We start from the raw sequence: 23646 nt of genomic DNA on the forward strand, positions 1-23646 counted from the left end.
TTAAATCAGTGACAAAGTTAAAACTAAAGAATACTAAAATGAATATCGATAAACCTAGGTAGGGTATCTGAAGTTTTTTGTATATAATTTAACGAAATATTAACGGAGGAGCTGACGAAAGGAAAAAAATAAAACCATAAGACACTAACTTAATACACTTTAAACTACAGCATACTAAAGTGAGAAAATGTAAAATCATAAGAGTGGTATTTGAAGTTTATCCATATATTAAATTGAGAAAACTTCAAAAACCCCTCTGTGGTTTCGTAGTTTCTCACTTTGCCCCCCTATGGTTTAAAATGTATCAAATTGTCCCCCTGTAGTTTTGTTTTTATCTTTTCGGTAGCTTTTTCGTTAATATTTTATTAAATTATATACAAAAAACTTCAGATACCCATCTAGATTTATCAAATATTCACTTTAGTACCCTTTAAATTAACTTTATCACTGATTTAAGAAAAAAAAAATAATGAAATTGATAAGAAAAAGAGATAAAAGAAACCACAGGGGACAAATTAATACATTTTAAACGACAGAAGGGCAGAGTAAAAAACTACGAAACTATATAGGGGGGTTTTTGAAGTTTTTCCTATTAAATTTGCTGAACCAGTCAAATTATGGAATTGGGCCAGGTCAAAAGAGTAGGTAGATAAAACTAAAAAAAAGTTTTTTAAAAATAGAAGTCACAATCAGGGCCGGCTTTCAAAGTCTCCAAGTTACATATGGCTTCATGACTAGGGTTGACAACGCGTGAGTACAGATATCCGAAATTTTATTTAATTCCGAATCTGAGCAGGATCGATTTATTTGATGCTAAATAAATATAATTTCGAATACAGATATAAAAAATGAAGTTCGAAGAATTTGGATTCGCATATAGATTTTGTTCCTACTCAATCCGAACCTAAATTGATTTTACATTATATAATATATATATAAATATTTGATGTTATATTTGTATTTGTACTTTATATATAAATACTTGATGTTATATTTGTACTTGTACTTTAAAAATTTAGATTTTAATAAAACATGTCTTAAATTATGGTAAAAAAAAAAAATTATTAGTTCAGGTTCAGATTTTCTGGTTCGGATTTCAAATTTTTGGTCGAATTCGAATTTGGATATGAATTTTCAAAGTCAAATAGGTTTGGATTCAAATTTGAATTATGGTAAAGAAAAGTAATTATTTCAGGTTCGAATTTTCGATTTTTGGTCGGGTTAGGATTTGGATATGAATTTTCAAAATCCGTCGTGTGTGGATTCGGGTTTAGATTTTTGGGTTTGGGTCCCCCCCTGAATCTGACCCGGTGACATCTCTATTTATGAACTTCAAGCCTTTGGAAGCAGCAATACCAATGCATATTAACTAACTCTCATCTGTACAGAAGATCTCAAAGAGGTTCTTGAATGGCCGCGACGAATTTTTCGTCACGGTTCTTCAGCTATGTTTGTGCCGTTCTCGCCGTCGTCGGATTCATGGTTTCGCTTGTGGCGCTTTCCGTGTCGAATTACCCAACAGGCAAGTTTTCTCTTTTCCATGCACGGTTGCATCTGCTTCGAAATAGCGTCTCTCTTGTTATTCTGCTAAACACGATAAAATTTGAGAGGGAAAGATAGTCGTTCTGATGAAACATGGTTATTCTAAAGTAATTCTCTACGAATCTTTTTATTATAATCTCCCTATTTGTTCTTGTTTATTTATCCTAATAATAATCGTATTTGTTCTTGTAATTGTCGCATTTATCGCTTATCTTAGGATGATCCGTTAAGAGGGTAAAAGGGTGGAACAATAATTCCTCCCCTTATAACTATACTAATTAATAATAAAATATTACTAATTAATGTATTTTATATTAGTTTATTTACTAATTAACTAGAGAAATAATTAACCACTTGATTTATTACTCTAATAAATACTTATTAACTATTTTGAGTAATTAATTTATTATTTATAACAAATTAACTAATTAAAAATTTGTTATTTATGCTATAACTAATATTTATGTTAATTAACTAATTAATATTTTGACCAATCTAACTAATTAAATAATAATTAGCTAAGTAATTTATTAAATTAATATATTAGTTTATTAAATTATCAAATTATTTATGGTTGGTTAATTTATTAATTAATATTACTCATGGTTAATTAATTAATGATACATTAATGTATTAATTAATTTATTAATTAACATTTATGGTTATCTTATATCCAAGAGTATTCATGATTAGTTAATTAATTAATTAAATTATTATTTAATCAATATTTTGAGGTTAGTTAATAAACTAAAATATTATTATTTTAAAATTATAATTACTCTCATTCACATTATTCCTGTCTAGCTGTCCAAATACTATTTTTCTTATTTTTAAAAAATAATTCAATTTTTATCCAAATACAAAATTGATTTAATTACTGTTTATTTTAGGAGTTGTATTTATGCCAGTAATAACCAAGAACAATTTATTCCCGAACCAAATGATATCTAAGATAAAAGAAATGAAAAATATTTTGGAACCATTTGAACTTTCACTTGATTATATGTAGCCACTTAAATTTCACAAGTTTCAAAAAAAATACTACATGAATTTCCAATTCATTTCTATCAACAAGCTAACCGAAGTAAAATTGTAAAAAACTTACCTCAACTATCACCGATTTTGATCTAATTATCTAACCTTTTGAAAAAAATTTAATTTAACTATCTAACTTTTTAATTTATTTGATTTGTGTTAGTTAGTTACCCTTTAACTTATAAAATTTAAATGTTTCGTTTATTTTTACAAGTTTAACTAATATATTTTATACAATTCATGAAGTTATAAAGTCACTAAAGCAGTTAGCTTATTTTACATCCGAAGAATCATCAATTACTTAAATCAAACAAATTAAAAGATTTGGTACCAAGATTATAATTTTGAAAGATCGGTACGTAGTCGAATGAGAATGGTCTATAATTCAAATAAATTTTATATATTTTTACATATGAAGATATGCAAGAACTAACACAAATAACTCCGATTCCCATAAAATTTGTCTAATGAATAAGTACGGAAAACGGGGTGGCTAAGTATAATCAGGTCAAAGTCCAAAAAAATTCCGACATAATTTTTTAAAAAAAAAAAAGTTATTTTCGCTAAATTGACCCTTGAATTAATCTCTGGGGTTAATTTCATATAGGTCCCTACAAACATAGTGAATGATAAATATATCTCTACAAAATTCAACTTTCATATATTGTTTCTGCAAAAGTCCTGATGTTTTCAAATATGTCCCTAATATTTATATTTTAAATTTTGCCATCACAAATATATCCCGCAAAAAATCATAACAGTATAATATAAAGGAGTAAAAATATTAAAAACTAACTAGGGTTAAGTATTTAATCTATAGTTAACTAAATTTTTCTAACATATTCTAATGGTAGAGACATATTTGAAAATATCAGGACTTTTATAGGAATAATATATAAAAGTTGAACTTTATAAGAATATATTTATCATTCACTATGTTTGTAGGAACTTGTATAAAATTAACCTTAATCTCTGTGCAAAATTTTCGTAAAAATTCTGCCACTTACCAACACCAGCTACTGCAAGAAGCAAGCGAAAACATAAGCCAATAATAATTTTAATAATTATAGTTGTTCATAATATATGTAAAGGACTTTAATTATTGAGTCATGCACGTAATAGAAAACGGTATAAGCCAACACAATAATTGATGCTCCCATATGCCAACACAATAATTGATATAAATAAAAACTGTTGAAAAATCTTTCTAATCTTTTATTAAAATATTTTATAAAATAATTAGAAATATTTTGCTTCGGATCTAGTAAAATATAAGAAAGCTCGATAAAAATTGGCGCAAAAGATTAATGACGAGAAAACAGGAGGCAGAGGATAGGATTTAGCCCTTAAATATGTCTGGGTTCCAATTGAACTCACGCAACCTCCACCAATATATATAGCTAAAATAAGAATTTTATTTCAACACGTCAATTCCGTGTATAATAATAAGATAATCCTAAAATTATACGGAATACGGATTAGGAGGATTAGGATTAGGATAAAGATAAAACTGAAAAAATAAAAATAAAATAAACCGACGGAGTACGAGAATTAGGATTAGAATAAAAATAAAATCGAAAAAATAAAAATAAAATAAATCGAGTGTATGAACCGCGCGCGCTGCCGCCCGCCCTAACTCATACCGTGCGTTTAGTCGAAAGCGTAACTCTCATTTTTTACAGAACAACTAGCTTGAATATAAAATAATATATAAATAACAACAACACACCTTTAGTTTTTTTTGTGGAGCTAAACTTCACATATAGAAATTTTCGGTCAAGACTCATTAAGTATTGGGCAGCCTAATAAGTTTTAAAACATAAAATTTTAATAAAATTTAACTAAAACTTTGCAATTGCTTGTAAAAGTATCCAATTTTATATTATCATTATTATTATTTTTAACTAACTTGCTTTCTAATGAAGATAATAAAGAAGAAACAAATCAACAAGCTTATCATCGTACTTTTGTGGACACAATGATTAAACAAAAAGTTGATGTTGACCTGCCATCAATCATATTTTTCCATCAAACTTCACCATTTTAAAATAAAATAAATATTAAATAAAATAAATAAAAAATAATATTTGAAAATAAAGATGAGATGGATAGACAACATAATAAATTTACTTCGCCTGATTTAGATGTCGAGCTTTAGGATTACATCTTCGACGGTGTCATCGACAGATACATCGTCTAGAGCTGATAAATCACATCAATCATGAATCATTTAATGATCTGCCATCAATCTCACTCCTACCTAAAAAGTAAAACAAAAAAGCGCAAACGGTAATAAAGATTTACGGGACGATAAATTGACTTTGTAGTGATGTTGACGTTGATTTCGGAGATTGCTCACCGGTGGAGACACCCGCTGTCGTTGACGGCGCACGTCTTCCAGAGTTGATCAACCGCATTAATCATGAATCATTCAGTGATTTGCCGCCAGTCCTATTTTTTTACTAAGGAACTCTGCTACGCTCGAATAAAAAGAAATATTAAAATAGTATAAAAAAAAGAATAGGTGGTAAGATTCGAAAATCGAGATGGGAGGGATGACAAATTCACTGTGCCGTAAGGTAGACGTCGAGCTCCAGGATTGCTTCATCGTTGGTGTCGTTGACGCCGTGCGTCTTCCAGAGCACGTACCCACGAGCCATTCGGAACTGCCCGGTGCCGCCGACAACCGACAGCTCCCTGACAGGCGCCGCGATCGGGTCGCGCCCCTGAACAGACACCACGCTACCGTTATACGGCCCGTCCGCGGCTAGCACGAAGTTGACCGACAGGAGCACCGACGCCTCCTGAAATGCGGTTGACATGTAGAACCCTTGGGCCCGGCCGATGGGCCTCGACGAGAGCTCGGGGCCCTCCGTCAAGGCGTCATCGATCACGATGAGGTTACCGAAGTTTATGCCGGGGACGGAAGGCAGCGCGATGGGGCCCTTGACAATCTCGACGGCTGTCGGGTTCGACCCGCCGAGGATGTCGTGCATGTAGAAATGCAGGTGGGTCATGTCATCGGCGACGGCACGCGTAGTAAGCGCCGCCGCGATGGCGGCGGCGAGGAGAAAGAGCAAGAGGTGGTGGTAGCATATGAAGGAATATAGAGAAGCCATAGGGAACAATAGAGAATTGGGTGAGAGGGTGTGTTAGGGTTTGTGCTTTAATAAGTGTGAAAAGTCAATGGTTGGAGTTGTTTAGCATCATCTCCATAGTGTAAACACATATTTTTAATTTAATCAGCGTGAAAAGTCAATGGTTGGAGCTGTTTAGCATCATCTCCATAGTGNGTCAATGGTTGGAGTTGTTTAGCATCATCTCCATAGTGTAAACACATATTTTTAATTAGCATGATGTTAGTAGTTGGGTGTACAAATAGCTTTTTTTTTTTTTTCTGAGTATACCCAAGAATTTTTAATTTACCTTATGTATTTTAATTCTACAATAAATTTAGAGAAATTAACAATGCGCTTTTTTTGGTGAAAGTTAAAAATAAAACCGATTTCATGTTTAATTTATTGTCGAGGCATGAATAAAATTTAATAAAATATTATTTTCAGTTGACGTATTCACATATATACTACTATATATGGCAATGGCTACTATACTCTTATATATAGAGAGAGAAAGAGAATGAATCTATATTTTATCTATAGTGCTTGAGCTCCGGAACTATAATCTCGTTTTTGATTTTAAGAAATTTAAATCTATAATCTACACCGTTAAATATGTTTTAGGATATATGAAGTTCTTTGAAATAAAATTTTAATTCTTTTCAATATCGTTTACTTACTAAGTTTCAAAATAAAGATTCTACTTTTATCAGCTAAAATATTATTTCAGCTTCTACTTTTACCTTCTCAAACGGTAAAATCATCAATATTTACCAAATTAAGGCATGTTGCTTATATAAAGAGTAAAAAGAAACTGTTCCAAAAGCTAAGTCAAATAGGCGCTAATGCTGCAAAGCGTGCTATAACCTTGAATTAGAATCCAATAAGCCATGATCCTAAAGTCCTAAATTCCTTTTGTAAGGATTCTTAAATTCCAAAACAACTTAAAACTCTAATTATAAGAGTTTTAAATTTTGGCCTTTTGTTTATCAATGGTGGCTCACTTAATTAACACTTCTTAGGAACCGTTTGGTTGGATGTAGCTGCAGAAACAGTGTAGTTGGAAATACATGCAGTTGTAAATACTGTAGTTGTAACTATATCTAGTCTGTTTGATTTTACGTACGCAGTTGTAACTGCTGCAGTTACATTTCTTCTGTTTGGTAATATGAAGCTGATAGTTGTATTTGTGAATTTTGTCACCTCTTCAGATAGAGTGGTGAAATTACCTTCACTAAATATAAAATAATTGTATAAGTTTACTAATTATTTAAATTTACTATTTATAAATAAATAAGTAGATATATATAATATTTTTATATTTTTTAACAATTCTTCAACTTATTAATCGACACATTTAAAATTTTTAATTTATTTAATTTTAATATGTAAATCAAACTTTAAAAATTTAAACGATTCTCTTATTTTTTTTATCAAATTTAATAATTATAATTAATTAAAACTTATTAAATTAACATACACGATCACATTCTATAAAATTTAGAAAAAAAAAACTATATTTATATTTTAAATAAAATAAATTTAAAAAAATTAATTTTTTGCACAAAGCTTGTATTGTCTAAAAATTTTTATTAGTATGAGTTTATTTACTAGTATTTTTATTTACCTATATACATATATTATTTATTTATTTATTATTGTTAATTTGTGGGTGATCCTATACCTCACCAATTGCTGCAGTTGGAACTACGGCTAATTTGGATGTAGTTCTAATTGCAGCATTTGGACCTTCTTGTGCAGTTGAACTGCAGCAGTTGAACTCAACTACACTAAACCAAGTAAAGGAATTGAAGCTGCACACATTTGCAACTGTACTGCAGTTGCAAATGCGCGCAACCAAACAGCCTCTTAATTGGGCGACATTGCATTTGAGATGAGTTCCAACTAACACTTATTAAATCTCAATGATTACTCAATGTGAACCAAAATTCTAAGAGAGAATTTTATTTTTATTTATTTGCAAATCAAATATTGCTTGTTCTCTAACTACAAATGACCCAGAAATATTTTTTTTGCTTTCTAATATCTTTACTCGTATACATAAAAAAAGCATAAGAAATACACGAAACGTGCAAATATTTAACTCAAGAAAACATATCATAAAAATTTAACTTATTAAATATGGAAGGAAACGATTGACCTTATGGCCAGGGTAGGTGACCCTTATACTATGTTACACTATAGAATCAAGGGAAAACTTTAAAAACCACCTTGTGGTTTCGTAGTTTCTCACTTTGCGCCCCCTGTGATTTAAAATGTATCAATTTGCTCCTCTGTGGTTTCTTTTTTCTCTTTTTCTTATCAATTTTATTATTATTTTTTCTTAAATCAGTGATAAAGTTAAAATTAAAGGGTAGTAAAGTGAATATTTGATAAATCTAGATGGGTATCTGAAGTTTTTTGTATATAATTTAATGAAATATTAACGAAAAATCTACCGAAAAGATAAAAACGAAACCACATGGGGGCAAATTGATACATTTTAAACCACATGGGGGCAAAATAAGAAACTACGAAACGACGGGGGGTTTTTGAAGTTTTCCCTAGAATCAATTTAATAACGGCCAACAATAAGTTTAATAATTATAGTTGTCTATATATATATATATATATATATATATATACTTTAAATATTGAGTGATGCACATAATAGGAAACGGCATAAGCCAACACAATAATAAGTGATGCTCCCATATAAAAACAGACTGAAGAGCACAGCTGACCAGTATTGCCAGCTGTACCAGTATTGCCTCAATAATTCTGGTTGCCAACAAAACTTTGCAATTGCTTTGAAAAGTGTTAGAACAGATTGTGAAAAATATGAAGTAGCACTACAATAAAAATAATGTATAGCAATATTTTTAAATATCGGTATAAATTAAAAAAAATATTGCTAGCTAAATTATTGACACTTTTTAAAATTATTGCTATATGTGGAGTTGCTATATATGGGGCCGCCTCGATGTTTGGCACCAACTCATCCAGCGACCTGTTACGGAGGGACACATAGCGATCGTAACTCTCTACGTACTGTCCCTGCGAGATCCTCGTGGCCAAACTCCAACTGCCGGAACCATCTCATCGGCTGTGGCGGTAAAGGAGAAGAAGGGGAGATGGTGATTAAATTTTTTTTTTTTTTCTTTTCTATTTGTAATCGAGCCGAGTATGCCAAGGTGGGGTTGGTTGAGTAGAGAAACTTTTTATTTTTGGTTGGATTGGGCTTTATATTTATGTCTTAATAGATTTTTTAAAAAAATTGGTATAAATGAGACACTTAAACAAAAGTGTTCCAAAAATATATTCCTATAACATAATTTTGTTGTAGTGTAGAAAGATGAAAAAGAATTCAAGACGTCCAGTAATGTCACTTTTTTTAAAACTGAGTCCATCCCCACCGTTCAAATAATTTAGTGTGCACTTGGTCAACGAGCAACCTCCCAGAATACAATGAAACACAAATCTCAATTGCGTTTGGATATACGAAGTCGAGCCTTTAAGCACTCATTAAATTAAGTTGTTAAAAGAAATAGAATAAGAAAACAATAATGAAATTATTTTGAATGAAAAATTAAAATCCTCAATTGTTCTTCCTTCAGCAAACAACACTATGGGCTTATATAAACCACAAACGGGTACTTCATTAAGTGACATTTTATAAACAGATGTTTCATGAAGTAATCCTTCAATTGTGACTTTTCATTTACTCATAACTACCAATTAGTTATATAATCAGTTCAACGAATGTAAAAATTAATTCTAACAGACATATGCACGAAATGACATGCTATAAAGTTATGTCTTTTCATGCCAATCCTTTCACCAAAAGTTACCTCTTTTCATATTCACTTACTAAGAGCCCCATCTATTCACCAAGAATTGTATTCATTCACTAACGATTACATTCATTTACAAAAAATCAAATAACAAAATATATTATTTTAAATTTTTTTTTACCAAAAATATCTAGTTTTATATTATTATTATTATTATTAACAAACTGGTTTCCAATAAAAACAATAAAGAAGAAACAAATCAACAAGCTTATAACCATATTTCTGTGGATACAAATGAGTGAACAAGAAGTTGATGTTGACCCGGCTCCACCACATCAATCATTTATCATCTACTCATCTACCATCCATCTATTTTTACTATCAAACCCCAACACACTACAACAAAAACGATCTATAGCGACACTTTTAAATATAAGTACATATCAAAAAAGTGCTGCTAGTTAAAATTACCAATATTTTTAAAAAGTGTTGCTATATGTGGGGTCGCTAGGTATATAGTGGCAGTTAAAGAGTGTCGCTATAATCTAAAAAAGTGCTGCTAATTTTCCAACACTTATTTAAGCATTTAGCAACCGCCGAAACTCTATCTCGTTGGCTGCGGTGGCGGAGGAGGACGACAGTGAAGGCTCTTCGTCTAGAATTTCAGTGGATTGAGTGAAGAGAGAAAAAAAGATGGTAATTTATTTATTTATTTTTTTTCTTTTCTGTTTATAATCGGGCCAAATGGACTAGATGTGGTGGGTTGAGTAGAGTAATCTTTTATTTTTTGTTGGATTGGGCTTTATATTTAGGCATTAGTAGATGTGTTTTTAAATTTTAGCATAAATGAGACACGTACTCAAAAGTGCCCCAAACATGTATCCCTATAACCTAATTATATTGTAGTGACATTCTCAAATAAAATAAATATTAAATTAAAAAAATAGAGATGGATAACAAATTCATTTCTCTCTAAATAACCAATAGAGATGGATAACAAATTTTTATTTCTCTCTAAATCAGCAATGGTGTCATTGACAGCGTAAACCAAATATTAAAACAAAAAAGCGCATATGGTAATCAAGATCAGGGGGACGACAAATTCACTTTGTAGTGACGTTGACATCGATTTCAGAGATTGCTGCACCGCCGAAGACTGCCTTATCGTAGCTGGTGTCATTGACCGCGCACGTCTGTCAGAGCTAATCAACCACATCAGAATTATTCATGATCTGTCATCCGTCCTATTTCTTACTAACAAACTCTGTCACGCTCGAGTAAAAAAAAAAAAGGAAAACTTCAAAAAACCCCCCTGTGGTTTCATGCGTTCTCACTTTGCTACCCTGTAGTTTAAAACGTATCAATTTACCCCCCTGTGGTTTCATTTTTATCTTTTCGGAAGCTTTTTCGTTAATATTTCGTTAAATTATATACAAAAAACTTCAGATAATCATCTATATTTATCGAATAGTCACTTTAGTATTCTTTAATTTTAACTTTGTCACTGATTTTAATTTTTTTCAATTTTTTTCAATTTATCGAATATACAAAAAGGAAAACTTCAAAAACCCCCCTTGTGGTTTCAATTTTTTTCACTTTAATACCCTGTGGTTTAAAATGTATCAAGTTAGTGCCCCGTGGTTTCTCACTTTATCACTTAAGTACCCTGTGGTTTAAAGTGTATCAAGTTAGTACCCTGTGGTTTTGCACTTTATCACTTTAGTACCCTGTGGTTTTAATTTTGTATCAAGTTAGTACCCTATAGTTTTTTAAATCACAAGGTACTAAAGTGATAAAGTGTGAAACCACAGGGTACTAAAGTGATAAAGTGCAAAACCACAGGGTACTAGCTTGATACATTTTAAACCACAGGGTACTAAAGTGATAAAGTGAGAAACCACAGGGTACTAACTTGATACACTTCAAACCACAGGGTACTAAAATGAAAAATTATGAAACCACAGGGGGGGTTTTTGAAATTTTCCCAAAAAAATAATAATAAAATTAATAACAAAAAGATAAAAATGAAACCACAGGGAGGCAAATTGATACGTTTTAAACCACAGGGTAGCAAAGTGAGAATGCACGAAACCACAGGAAGGGTTTTTGAAGTTTTCCCAAAAAAAAAAAACTAAAATAAAAAAAGAAAGACGGTGATTAAGATTCGAAAATCAAGATGGGAGGGACGACAAATTCACTTTGTCGTGACGTAGACATCGAGCTCCAGAATTGCACCGCTGTTGGCGGTGTTGAAGCCGTATGTCTTCCAGAGCACGTACCCACGGGCCATCCGAAAATGCCCGGTTCCGCCCACAACCGACAACTCCCTGACGGGCGCTGCGAACGGGTCGCGCCCCTGAACGGACACCACGCTGCCGTTATACGGCCCGTCGTGGGCCAGCACGAAGTTGACGGACAAGAGCAACGACCCCTCCTGAAATGCAGTTGACATGTAGAACCCCTGGGCCCGGCCGACGGGCCTCGACGAGAGCTCGGGGCCCTCGGTCAAGGCGTCGTCGATCGCGATGAGGTCGCCGAAGTTGGCGCCGGGGACGGAAGGCAGCGCGACGGGGCCCTTGACGATCGCGACGGCGGTCGGGTTCGGCCCGCCGAGGATGTCGTGCATGTAGAAGTTCAGGTGGGTCGTGTCATGGGCGACGACGACGTTCGTTGTAAACAGCACGGCGACGGCGAGGAGCAGGAAATGGTGGCAGCATAAGAAGGAATATAGAGAAGCCATATAGTAGGGAATAATAGAGACCTGCTGTGTGAAAAAGTGGTTCTTTTATAAGAGAATTGGGTGAGAGTGTGTGCGTGTTAGGGTTTGTGCTTTAATAATAAGTGTGAATGTGAGGTAGCATCATCTCCATAGTGCATGTGTGCATGGGATTTTTTTTTCTTTTTTTTTTTATATTTAACTCCTTTAGAAAAAAAAAAAATAATTCTACAAAATTTTTATTTATAATATTAATTCTATTCCTGTCTCGCAAGCGCCACACGAGCGTTACGTGAGTCTGGGCATGGATTAAGTTGAACACGATGAACCATTCAATGTATTTGGATATGCTGAATGATTCAGCGTGTTCTTTTGATATATATTATTTAAAAGAATGTTGTGAATTATTTTCTTAGATCTTAAATAATATATCAAAAAGACACAGTGCACCATTCTCCGTGTCTAAACATGATGAATGGTTTACTGTATTCCACCTAAATCCCCACCACCAGTTAATAATAAATAAGCCAATTACAATAATTTTAATAATTATAGTTGTCCATTATATATATAAAGAGAGAGAGAGAGAATTCGGCTGGAATACTATCGATCGTACCAAGTGCTGGGTGCTATCGAGTTTTCCGCCATTAAATTTAACCCTTCGACTATTTTCACTCGTTAGATTATACCATTCAACCAATAACTCACTCAACTCTAGAGGGCCCATATAATTCTAGCCGTATATTTTTTTATTCAAGGGCCGAAAACCTAATAGTACCAATAGCTTTTTACTATTGATAATATTCCAGTCTAGTTCTCTCTCTCTCTCTCTCTCTCTCTAATATATATATAACAACATGATATTACTTACACTGATGTGTATTTCCAGATGTGAAAGTAAACAATCATGTTTACTTTTAAAAATATTCTAACCTAANTTAAATTTATTTTTTGATTATTTTTATATATTAGATAATAGTATTCAACCAATCACTTATTTAATTTTAGGAGGCCATTATTATCCTAATATATATATGCTACTATACTATTAATAGTATCAAGCGTTTTATACTATCGAATTTTCAGTCGCTGGATAAAAATATATATTAGGATAATAATGGCCTCCTAAAATTAAATAAGTGATTGGTTGAATACTATTATCTAATATATAAAAATAATCAAAAAATAAATTTAATGGTAAAAAAATTAATAATATTAAAATTTTGATGCTATCGTGTAGTAATTGACTTTAATTATTAAGTCACGCGCACAATAAATAACGCCATAAGCCTTGGGGAACCAAAGCGCTTCCCTTTACTTTTGTCTTTCTTAAAATAAAATTAAATAAAAAAAAAGGAAAAGCAGTAGTAGTGCTTTTAAAAGTAGAAAAAAGCACTCCCACACGCCACCACACTGGCGAGCACAGCTGTACTAGTGCTGCCTCAATAATTTTGGGAAAAAACTTTGCAACTGCTTTGGAAAGTACCCAATTTTATATTATTATTATTATTATTATTATTATTATTTTTAAGTAACTTACTTTTCAATAATGACAAATAAAGAAACAAATCAACAAACTAATGAGCATGCTTTTATTGACATAATGATTGAACACAAAGTTGATGTTGACCTGCCTCCACCACATCAACCATGTATCATCTATCTATCCGCCATTCATTCTATTTTTACTATCAAACTCCGCAGCTCTCTAAGAAAACTAAATATTTAAATTTAAAAAAATAAATGGTGGGATTTAAATATCGAGATGGGATGAATGACAGACTCATTTCGTTGTAAAATAGACGTCTAGCTCCAGGATTGTGTTGCCCGTTGACAACATACGTCTTTCAGAGCTGATCAATTACATCAATCATAAATCCTTCAGTGATCTGCCATCAATCTCATTTCTTAGTTCTTACTATCAAACTCCAACTGACTCGAATAAACCAAATATTAAAGTAAAAATGCACATATGGTAATTGTGATCAGCAGGATGACAAATTCACTTCGTAGCGACGTTGACGTCGATTTCGAAGATTGCTGCACTGATGGAGATTGCGTTATCGCCGCCGGTGTTGTTGATGGCGCGAGTCTTCCAGAGCTGATCAACCACATCAATCATGAATCATTCAGTGATCTGCCGTTAGTCCTAGTTCTTACAAGTACGAGAAAATGTTAAAATAAAAAAAAAAAAGAATAGGTGGTAAGGTTCGAAAAGCGAGATGGGAGGGATAACAAATTCACTATGTTGTGACGTAGACGTCGAGCTCCAGGACTCCGTCACCGTTGGTGGCGTTGCCGTCGTACGTCTTCCAAAGCACGTACCCACGGGCCATCCGAAACTGCCCGGTTCCGCCGACAACCGACAGCTCCCTGACAGGTGCCGCGATCGGGTCGCGCCCCTGAACGGACACCACGCTGCCGTTATACGGCCCGTCGGCGGCCAGCACGAAGTTGACCGACACGAGCAACGACGCCTCCTGAAATGCAGTTGACATGTAGAACCCCTGGGCTCGGCCGATGGGCTTCGACGAGAGCTCGGGGCCCTCCGTCAAGGCGTCGTCGATCGCGATGAGGTTACCGAAGTTGACTCCGGGGACGGACGACAGCGCGACGGGGCCCTTGACGATCTCGATGGCGGTCGGGTTCGACCCGCCGAGGATGTCGTGCATGTAGAAGTGCAGGTGGGTCATGTTGTCGTCGGCGGTGACGACTTTTGTCGTAAACGCAACGGCAACGGCGGCGGCGAAGAGGAAGAGCAAGAGGTGGTGGTGGTGGTGGTGGCATACGAAGGAACATAGAGAAGCCATAATAGAGAAATGTGAGGCAGTGCTTCACAGGTAATTGGGTGAGAGTGCTTGTGCTTTAATAAGTATAATAATATATGGAAAATCAATACTTGGAGTTGTTGTGAGATAGCACCTTCTCCAAATTGCATACACATGATGCATAAATAAAGTAGGAGCAGTTGAATGTACAAATGGTTAACTACCATTTTTCCTTGGTGTATACACAGGAATCTTTGGTGAACTACTACTACTTACACTAATAGCCATTTTGCATTAAAAACAATTTACTAATTTTATACTTTTACAAAAACGGATCGAGGAGACTGATTAAAATATTCTTATTTTTTTTCTCCACTCCTCTTCTCCTCCACCAACCTCCTCTACCACACCCTTGTGTCGACGCCGCGTTGCTTTCTCCTATCTCGCCCATACCTCCGTTGTCGTTGGAGTTGTTGTGCGACAACATCATCTCCCTCTATACCTCTAGACACATAATTTTAGGATGATGCATTGAAAAATGAGGAATAGTTGAAGGTACAAGTAGTTACTATTTTTCTTTGGTGTATGCACAAGAATCTATGGTGAACTACTGCTTACATTAATAAGAGCCTTTTTTGCATTAAAAAATAGTACTGATACATTTTTGCAAAAATGAAATCATTTTTTTTATTTTATAGATTGAGACTAAATTTTTTTAAAGCTGACCAAAATATTTCTATTCTCTTTTTTATTTTTTTCTTTCTCTTTCCTACCACTGACCAAGAAATTATAATTAAGTACTGGTTCTAAAATAAATTTAGAGCAATAATGCACATTGTCTATTTGCAAGTTAAGCCCTTTTTTTTTTTAACTGATCAAAGCACTGATAAATTATTGTTTGGATAGAATTATCTAACAAAATTCTACAGAACTCGAAAGAATAAGCTTCAAAATAGAACTTCTACTTTCGCCAATAATCATCTCAAACGGTAAAAAACCATGAATTTTGCAGATTTATAGGGTGAAAAGATTGTTTCAGAAACAAAGCCAGATAAGCACTAATGCCGCAAAGTGTGTACAAGAGATTCATAAAATTAATTGAAAATCTCCAATGGTAATAAATGAAATTTAGAACCTAATAAGTCATATATATGTTTGCAAGAATTCGAAAATTCTGAAACAATTTAAAACTCTAATTTTAATAGAATAAGTACTACAAGAGGCTATAATTAATGTAGCAACTCATTAAAGATTAAGATTATGAAAGGCTACACAGCTACGCAGTAATAGAAAAGCAAAAAAAGAAAACTAAGATTCACAGAGAACGTCGCGATAATGAGGGGGGTAAAAAACAACCTAGCATTAGATCATCATCATTGTTAAGAAACTTTCATTCTAATATAAATATTTGAAGGAAAAAGATGCTGGAGGGGAAATTGTGTTTGAAATAACCATGCTTTTTGGAAGGAGTTTTTTTTTTCACTCTTGCGTTCGCATCGACTCATTTTCCGCTTTTTTGCTCTTGCTTCGCCCTGAACTCCGCCACCGCATTCTCAAACGTAGTCGTCACGTGCTGGCACATCACCATTAAGTCCTGTAATCCATCTTTCAGCACATCCTTTGCTGGATCACCTGTTGGTCCAACCAAGTATTACAAACAAGAAGTGTAGAATTATTATTATTATTATTATTTAAAAAAGTAACTTTTCTAACTGCAATTTGATTCTTCTTTCAATTTAATTGGAGAAAAACAATAATATTTTGTAATCAACAACTAAGTACAGATTGGGTATTCTGAGGAAAACTGGCATAAACTGGGCTCAGCGACATGTGAATAGCTTTTCTCCGTGCAGTTATATATGAAGTAGGAAAGCCATCGAAATATTTTATCCGTCTTCGAGTCTCTGCGTATCTTATTGAAATTCAATAAAAAAATGAACTAGTTGGTCCTTGCACTTCTAGTGAATCGCAATTTTGTCACTAATCTTTACTAGTCATCAGAGATTGTCGTCACTTCTCCTAGCAGAGGCTAAAGATTAGACAAATTGAATCACACTGCAAGAAATTGACCAAGTTTAGAGCAAAAATCTGCTAAGTGAAAGATCAAGGACCGAATTGCCATTTGAGAAAAGTTTAGGGACTACCAATACATTCTACCAATGTTAAGAGTGCAAGACCTTCTAAAGCTATTATTCGGCATATTATCCCCAATGTATGGTTACTCCTAATAGGAAGAGGATGATGGGTTGCCACAGAAGCAGAAGCTTCAAATTGGAGGTCCTGCTTTTAGATCCTAGAAGCTCATTTTAGCTTCCAATGCAGGCAAAACTCTGCACTTCTTTTCTGCTAAAAACCTTGATTGTAAAAGCTTTTGCCTTTTGGAATAAAGAAGCTCGCTCCAGAAGGCAAGCCAAACAAGCACTCAATAATAATCAATTACAACAGATCGATAGGTACACTAAAAGTACAACGAGTGCGAGCAGAACAGTTAAACTAATCCCTTCGAAGAGCATACGAATATATCATGCCTCTTAACAAAGATGTTCATCCGAATGACAATAATAATGATACATTCAGATAGAAAATATGGGTACAGCGCATACTAGTCAGAATCAAAAAATGAAATCTAACAAATAGAGAGAAAAGAAGGTACATTTATAACCTGTAGTCTGAACTCTGATGTTAACTTTATTATCGGAAGGATGAGGGATGCTATATCCGCAAAATGCGACCCTTGGACTGCAAAATCACACAAAAAGGTGACACGAAGAGAGACAAGAAAACATAAGATTGAGAAGTTGTTGAGTTTTCTAAATGTTGGGATAAGCAAACATTAAAACTAAAATAGGCATAAGGAAAAAACAATTCAGTGACGGATAATCAAAAAAGGAAATGCTTGAACATAAGATGTTGCTTGAAGTTTGAAAGTATAAGGTAGTAGGTAAGTTAGCTGTGCTTCATATCCATGGATTTACCGAAACATTTTTTTATTTCTCCCCATTTTTTTTGACATGCATCATTGGAGAGCAAGCATAATTAAGCAAACGAACTTACTCTTGATTCAGAACAAATCTAACAGAGTTTGCTAACGTGTGGTCTTCATCCAATATAGAAAATGTCGAGGAATTTAAATCTGTCAAAGTGCCGTGCTCCATTGCAAAACTGCAGTGAAGAAATTACCCAAAATAAAAAAGTGAAACAAAATTTATTACCAAATGCATATTATGAGAATAATAGTATACAGTTTTAAGAGCAGGAAACAAGAAGTTTTCATATATATTATGCATGTAAAACAAATGAGTTATTGTTGATTTCAACTTCGGAAAGCCTGGTTACAGAGGACATAGTGACATCCATTGGTACAACTGAATCACGTCCGGAAAGCGGGAAAAAAGCAAAAAAAGCAGAAGAGAAGTGATTTTAGGACAGTTCACAATCAAAGCTACCTCATAAAGCTTCAAACTTGTAGACTCAGCAAAATTGATATAAGAAATGCAAAGAAGAGATATTTACTAAGATGAAAACTGTCAGCCATAAGTAAATAGAAAAGATGGAAAGGGAAGAACCATAAAGCATTGAAAGGTATGAAAGACATGCTAATAGCGCCTGCGCCAATTTAACAACATATACAGGATTACAACAATTTTTTATAAGAATAGCATTATGATTGCCTTAATAACTGAAAAGAAAAAGAAACTCGTGAATATAGAAATTAACAAATATACTTTGATAACATAACTTCCTCCAAGCTGAAGGCCATTTAACTTAATCAAAATAAATTCTCCAATTCAAATACTTTTTGGCATCTTTTTCGTTTTGTGATGTGTTAGACCTAATTCTGTCATTTCTTATTGGTTGACTATAGTGCCTCCATTGGATATGTCTAACTGCATTGAAAGATTTTGAATTTTTTCCTGAATTTCGTGCACTTCCAAGTTCCAACTAAGTGACTAACAACTAAAATAACTTGGAGAAAATTGCACCACTACTCCACTAGTCCCTGAATTTCATCAAAGTTTCATTTTGGTCCTCAAAGTTTCAAATTCAAAGCTAGAGACCCTAAACTCTTAAAAGAGTTACATTTTAGTCCTGATTTATAGTTACTATTAGAGGGCGTATTATTCCCCACACTCATTGCATCTATACATTTTATATACCATTCATTTATCGACCTTTTATTCCCTCTCATATTTCAAATCTTTAAACCCATTGAGTTACAATTTCCTCTATTGGACCGTTGAATTAAACATAGCAAGATAGATGGACTGGTGAATTCATGGCGTTTGGACATATAGATGAACTAGGTGCAAGAAATACCTTTTTTACTCCAAGATAACAACTAATGTGAAACAAAATTGAAAATTTGGAGACTAAAACGAAACATTGTCGAAAGCTCAAGGTCTCAAATGTCGAACTTTAAAATTTGAGGACCAAAATAAAAGTTAAGAGTTAAAGTTCAAGTACTAGTATTGCAACTTACCAAATAATTTTTAATCTAACTTTTTCGTGACAGAGTATAACTATCTCACCATTCCTATCTAGGCTACAACCATGTTCAGATATCAAAACCCATTATACATAAGAAAAATGTAAGATTATATTAGTACTATTTCCTATGATCCTATCAGATCGATCTTTTGAATAACATGATATCAGAGCAAGGACAGGCGTTGTCCATCTCAACTCCCAAGATCTGCCATATAATGACATAAATTTCAATCTGTAATTCTTTTATCACTTCTGTTATCTCTCAAGTCAGTGCACAACTGCACATGGCACAATACTCGCCTGATCTCCACCATGCACGTGAGTAGGGACGTTAAGACTATTCTCGGCCCAATTATTATCCGATCGATCTTTTTAAATAACTAATATATCATGGCCCAGCTTATAACTTTCCCTCTGTAAAATTTCATTATTTCACTTTTTTAAGAGTAATTTCAGACTATTCTCGGCCCAGTTATTATCCGGTCGATCTTCTTAAATAACTAAGATATCATGACCCAACTTATAATTTTCCCTCTCTAAAATTTCATTCTTTCACTGTTTCAAGAGTAATTTAAATCACCTTGTGTTGTGATGTTCACCAGTTTCCATACATCCTACCTACAACTTAATTTGCTGAAAAATACATATAATCGCAATTTATGTGAAAGAACCTTTCACCAACATGCCTCAAACAACAAAATTTCATAGAATCTAAATAGAAGAACCCTAAAAAGAAAAAAAAACCCTAGCAAGACAAAAACTTGCGCAATTGGGCAGAAAAGCCTACCAGTCACTCAAAAAAAGAGAAAATCAGAGACCCACCACCAATTAGGGTATAGTAAGATCCCTCCCTTTCCATCTAACACACAGATTAAGAACAAAAACTTCGATCATTAAATGCATACTCACTTGGAACTGTAGAGAGAGAGAGAGAGAGAGAGAGAGAGAGAGAGAGAGAGGCCCTCACCTCGTCGGCGTCGGCGTCGGCGTCGGCGTCGGCGGAGATGAGAGGGAACGGCGGGGAGAGAGAGAGAGAGAGAGAGAGAAGGGCGGGGCCGTAGGGGAGAAGGGTTTGGGTTTTAGCGGTAATTAATAAAGGATTTTTTCTTTTATTAAGATTTAGCATTTCTTTTTTTTTATTTTTTATTAAAAACGCTATAAGGGTTCATTTTATTGTATATAGTTACAATTGTACTGTAGTTGTAACTACATGTAGATACAAATTTGCTGTTTGGTTTGATATATTAATTTCAACTGCTGCAGTAGAAACTACAGGAGGAAGTTCAACTGCAGCAATTGGAACTATCCAACCGCAGTTCCAACTTTAAGTAAAAGATAACTTTACCTTCTTTTTTTTTGAGAGAGAGAATAGGTAGCATGCTACCCGCTTCATTTAGGCTACAAGGGTGAGGCAACCAGGGCCTCAAGAAAAAAAGAAAAAACCACGTCAAAAGAAACTAGCCAAAAAAAAAAAAAAACAGAAGGTCTCTTCAAGAATCAATGAGCTGTCTGAGCCTTCGCACTGCTACTAGAGGGTCTAGCTGAATGTCACGGAAGATTAGATTATTTTTAGCCTTCCAAATAGCCCACCAGCAAGCCGTCAATTCAGCTAACCCGTTCCTCCGTCTTTGACCACCAAGTCTTCCCTTCCACCTATCCCAGACTACAAGTACATCGTCACCCAACTCCCTCGACTGATTTATATTGAAGGAAATCTTATCATTATATATATAAAACAATAAAATTTTAAAAATTATTCCTCAACTTCATGCAACTAAATAAATTATTTATAGTTGCAGTACTTTCTCCTATATCTAATCAAACATAATACATATAGCTATAGTTACAATTACTATATTTATACCTACATGTATCTCAAACTATACTATATTTATAATTACATCTAACTAAAAGGGTTTGGTAAACCTACAATGCTTAAATTAAGGATTGTAAAAATTAAAATTCTTTTCGTTTCTCCTCTTTCTTTTTTGGTAATCTGATTCTTGACCTTTAGAATTAATTATACAATTCGTCCATAACTTTCTCTCGTTTGTTTTTCACTTTTGGTCACATCCCTAGAATCGCATACCTGTGCACATTTCAGTAATAAGTCCAATCCCATCATCTTTGGACTTTTTTCGAAAATAACCCTCTGAAATTTTGTAATTGGCAAAATAACCCTCTGAAAATTTTATTTGTAAAACTAACCCTCCTTTCGCCACGTCGGCGCCAGGTGGGATTTTTCTCGTAAAGACGGTGAATTGTTCACCGTCTGTACGCATTTCTCATGAAGACGGTATATGGTTAACCGTCTTCTCTAGGCGTGGACCTTCTCAGCAATTCCCCGCGTATCAGCGCTATCGCAGTAATTCGACGAGAAGACGGTGACTTGTTTACCGTCTAAACAAAGGTGGTGAATCGTCCACCGCCTTAGCTAGCCATAGACTTCGCCGCCTTCTCAGGGCGCCGGCGCCCAGCTCTACTGGAATAAGACGGTGACTTGTTCACCGTCTTTATTTAATCTTGAAGACGGTAAGTAGTTAACCGTCTTCCCTACGCGTGGAACCAGCCGGTGACTTCTCAGCAATTCCCCGCGTATCACCGCCTTCTCAGCAATTCGCCGTGGAGAAGACGGTGACTCGTTTACCTTTTTATGGAAGACGGTAAGTCGTTTACCGCCTTATCATGGCAGCAAATCCGCCCGACAGCGGGTGGCATAGATAAGACGGTGAATCGCTCACCGTCTTACTTAAGACGGTCAATCGTTTACCGCCTTATCTGAGCAAGTTTACCATCTTTAGTGTAGAACTCCACCCAGCCTAATTTCGCCAAGTCCTCGAGAGAGGGCTAAAACACAGATAAGACGGTGACCGGTTCACCGCCTTAACGAAGACNGGGCGGCGGCGACGGCGGCTTGGGCGGCGGCGACGTCGGCTTGGGCGGCGGCGACTGGCGGGGTGCGGAGGGAGAGAGAGACAGAGAGTTAAGAGAGAAAGAGAGCGAAGAGTGAGGGAGAGGTGTCGGGGCTTCGGGTATACCTAGGTAAGACGGTGAATTGTGTACCGTCTTCATAAAACAACATTGGAGACGGTGAACAATTCACCGTCTTACCTTCGGCTACTCCTGCGCGAATAAAGACGGTGAATAGTTCACCGTCTTTAGTGCAAACAAATAAGACGGTGAACAGTTCACCGTCTTATCTGTGTTTTATCTCTCCAGGACTTGGCCAAAGTTCGGGCCGAAGTTGAGGGGTGTATACCGTCTTAAGTAAGACGGTGAACTGTTTACCGTCTTATCGAGGGCACAGCAGTTCCAAAGGTGTCGTATTCGCTCCAAAGAATTCGCTCTAAAGACGGTGAATAGTTCACCGTCTCATGAAGGCGGTGAACTATCTACCGTCTTCATGAGAAATGCGCATAGACGGTGAACGATTCACCGTCTTTACGAGAAAAATCCCACCTGGCGCCGACGTGGCGAAAGGAGGGTTAGTTTTACAAATAAAATTTTCAGAGGGTTATTTTGCCAATTATAAAATTTCAGAGGGTTATTTTCGAAAAAAGTCCTCATCTTTAGTGGCATTGTACACGCCTATGATCATCGCAACCTTGTACCTTATTACGTCTACTGTTTATTTTAAGGCTTCGTTTGGGATTACGGAGAGATTGCGTTACGTGCGGTGAGAAAGTACTTTAGAAAAATACTCTATTTGTTTCCGTACATAATATTGCGTTCCGCATATCGCGATAAGTCGGTTACGATATATTTTATGCTGCCCCAGCGGAGAACGCAAAAGCATATCCTTATATGCTTTTTCCCTAACTCCATTTCATCTAATAGCGTTTGATATGCCTCAATACCAAACTAAGTCCAAATCATTTAACATTTTTGGCATTTAACTAAACATGCCACCAAACTCTTCAAAAAATTTTAAAAAATCACCTATATAGCAAAAACTTAATTAGAGTAGACATAGTGTGACGCCCCGCTTTCTAGGTAGTGATACTACTCTAGTTTTAATATGCTTAACTCTCTTAAAGTCTTGAGCCTAGCTACCGCCTAAAATACTATAACCGGATTAAGAGTTTTTAATTCTATTATTTCTTCTTATATATAGGATTACATAGGACCTCACATTCTCCCTCTTTTAAGTCCCGACATCCTCGTCAAACTTAGACTCACAGATATTA

General features: G+C 34.7%; 3 protein-coding genes across 6 annotated transcripts; all 3 read right to left on the minus strand.

The window, feature by feature from the left end:
* On the minus strand, window positions 4643-5844 carry LOC109725876 (dirigent protein 21-like). Of its 2 annotated transcripts, XR_002220355.1 has the most exons (3): window positions 5146-5844; window positions 4937-5049; window positions 4643-4837 (listed from the first exon to the last, which is right to left on the minus strand). XR_002220355.1 is itself a non-coding variant. In XM_020255274.1 (2 exons), exons 1-2 carry the CDS (start codon window positions 5694-5696, stop codon window positions 5040-5042), a joined length of 561 nt encoding a protein of 186 aa, XP_020110863.1. In that variant the 5' UTR covers window positions 5697-5844; the 3' UTR covers window positions 4643-5039. The 2 variants fall into 2 exon arrangements, 1 of the variants encoding a protein (XP_020110863.1); XM_020255274.1 differs by having other exon boundaries at window positions 4643-5049.
* On the minus strand, window positions 11594-12394 carry LOC109725845 (dirigent protein 21-like). Its single transcript, XM_020255239.1, has one exon. It carries the CDS (start codon window positions 12225-12227, stop codon window positions 11682-11684), a length of 546 nt encoding a protein of 181 aa, XP_020110828.1. The 5' UTR covers window positions 12228-12394; the 3' UTR covers window positions 11594-11681.
* LOC109725545 (dirigent protein 21-like) lies at window positions 13767-20512 on the minus strand. 3 transcript variants are annotated; one of them, XM_020254776.1, is made up of 7 exons: window positions 20427-20512; window positions 20282-20318; window positions 18026-18133; window positions 17625-17710; window positions 16424-16603; window positions 14448-15475; window positions 13767-14304 (listed from the first exon to the last, which is right to left on the minus strand). In XM_020254776.1, exons 6-7 carry the CDS (start codon window positions 15011-15013, stop codon window positions 14157-14159), a joined length of 714 nt encoding a protein of 237 aa, XP_020110365.1. In that variant the 5' UTR covers window positions 15014-15475; window positions 16424-16603; window positions 17625-17710; window positions 18026-18133; window positions 20282-20318; window positions 20427-20512; the 3' UTR covers window positions 13767-14156. The 3 variants fall into 3 exon arrangements, with proteins under 3 accessions (XP_020110365.1, XP_020110366.1, XP_020110364.1); XM_020254777.1 differs by lacking the exon at window positions 20282-20318 and having other exon boundaries at window positions 16424-16594; window positions 17634-17710; window positions 20427-20508; XM_020254775.1 differs by lacking the exon at window positions 20282-20318 and having other exon boundaries at window positions 20427-20508.

Source organism: Ananas comosus, linkage group 20 (assembly GCF_001540865.1).
Source record: "Ananas comosus cultivar F153 linkage group 20, ASM154086v1, whole genome shotgun sequence".
NCBI lineage: Eukaryota > Viridiplantae > Streptophyta > Magnoliopsida > Poales > Bromeliaceae > Ananas > Ananas comosus.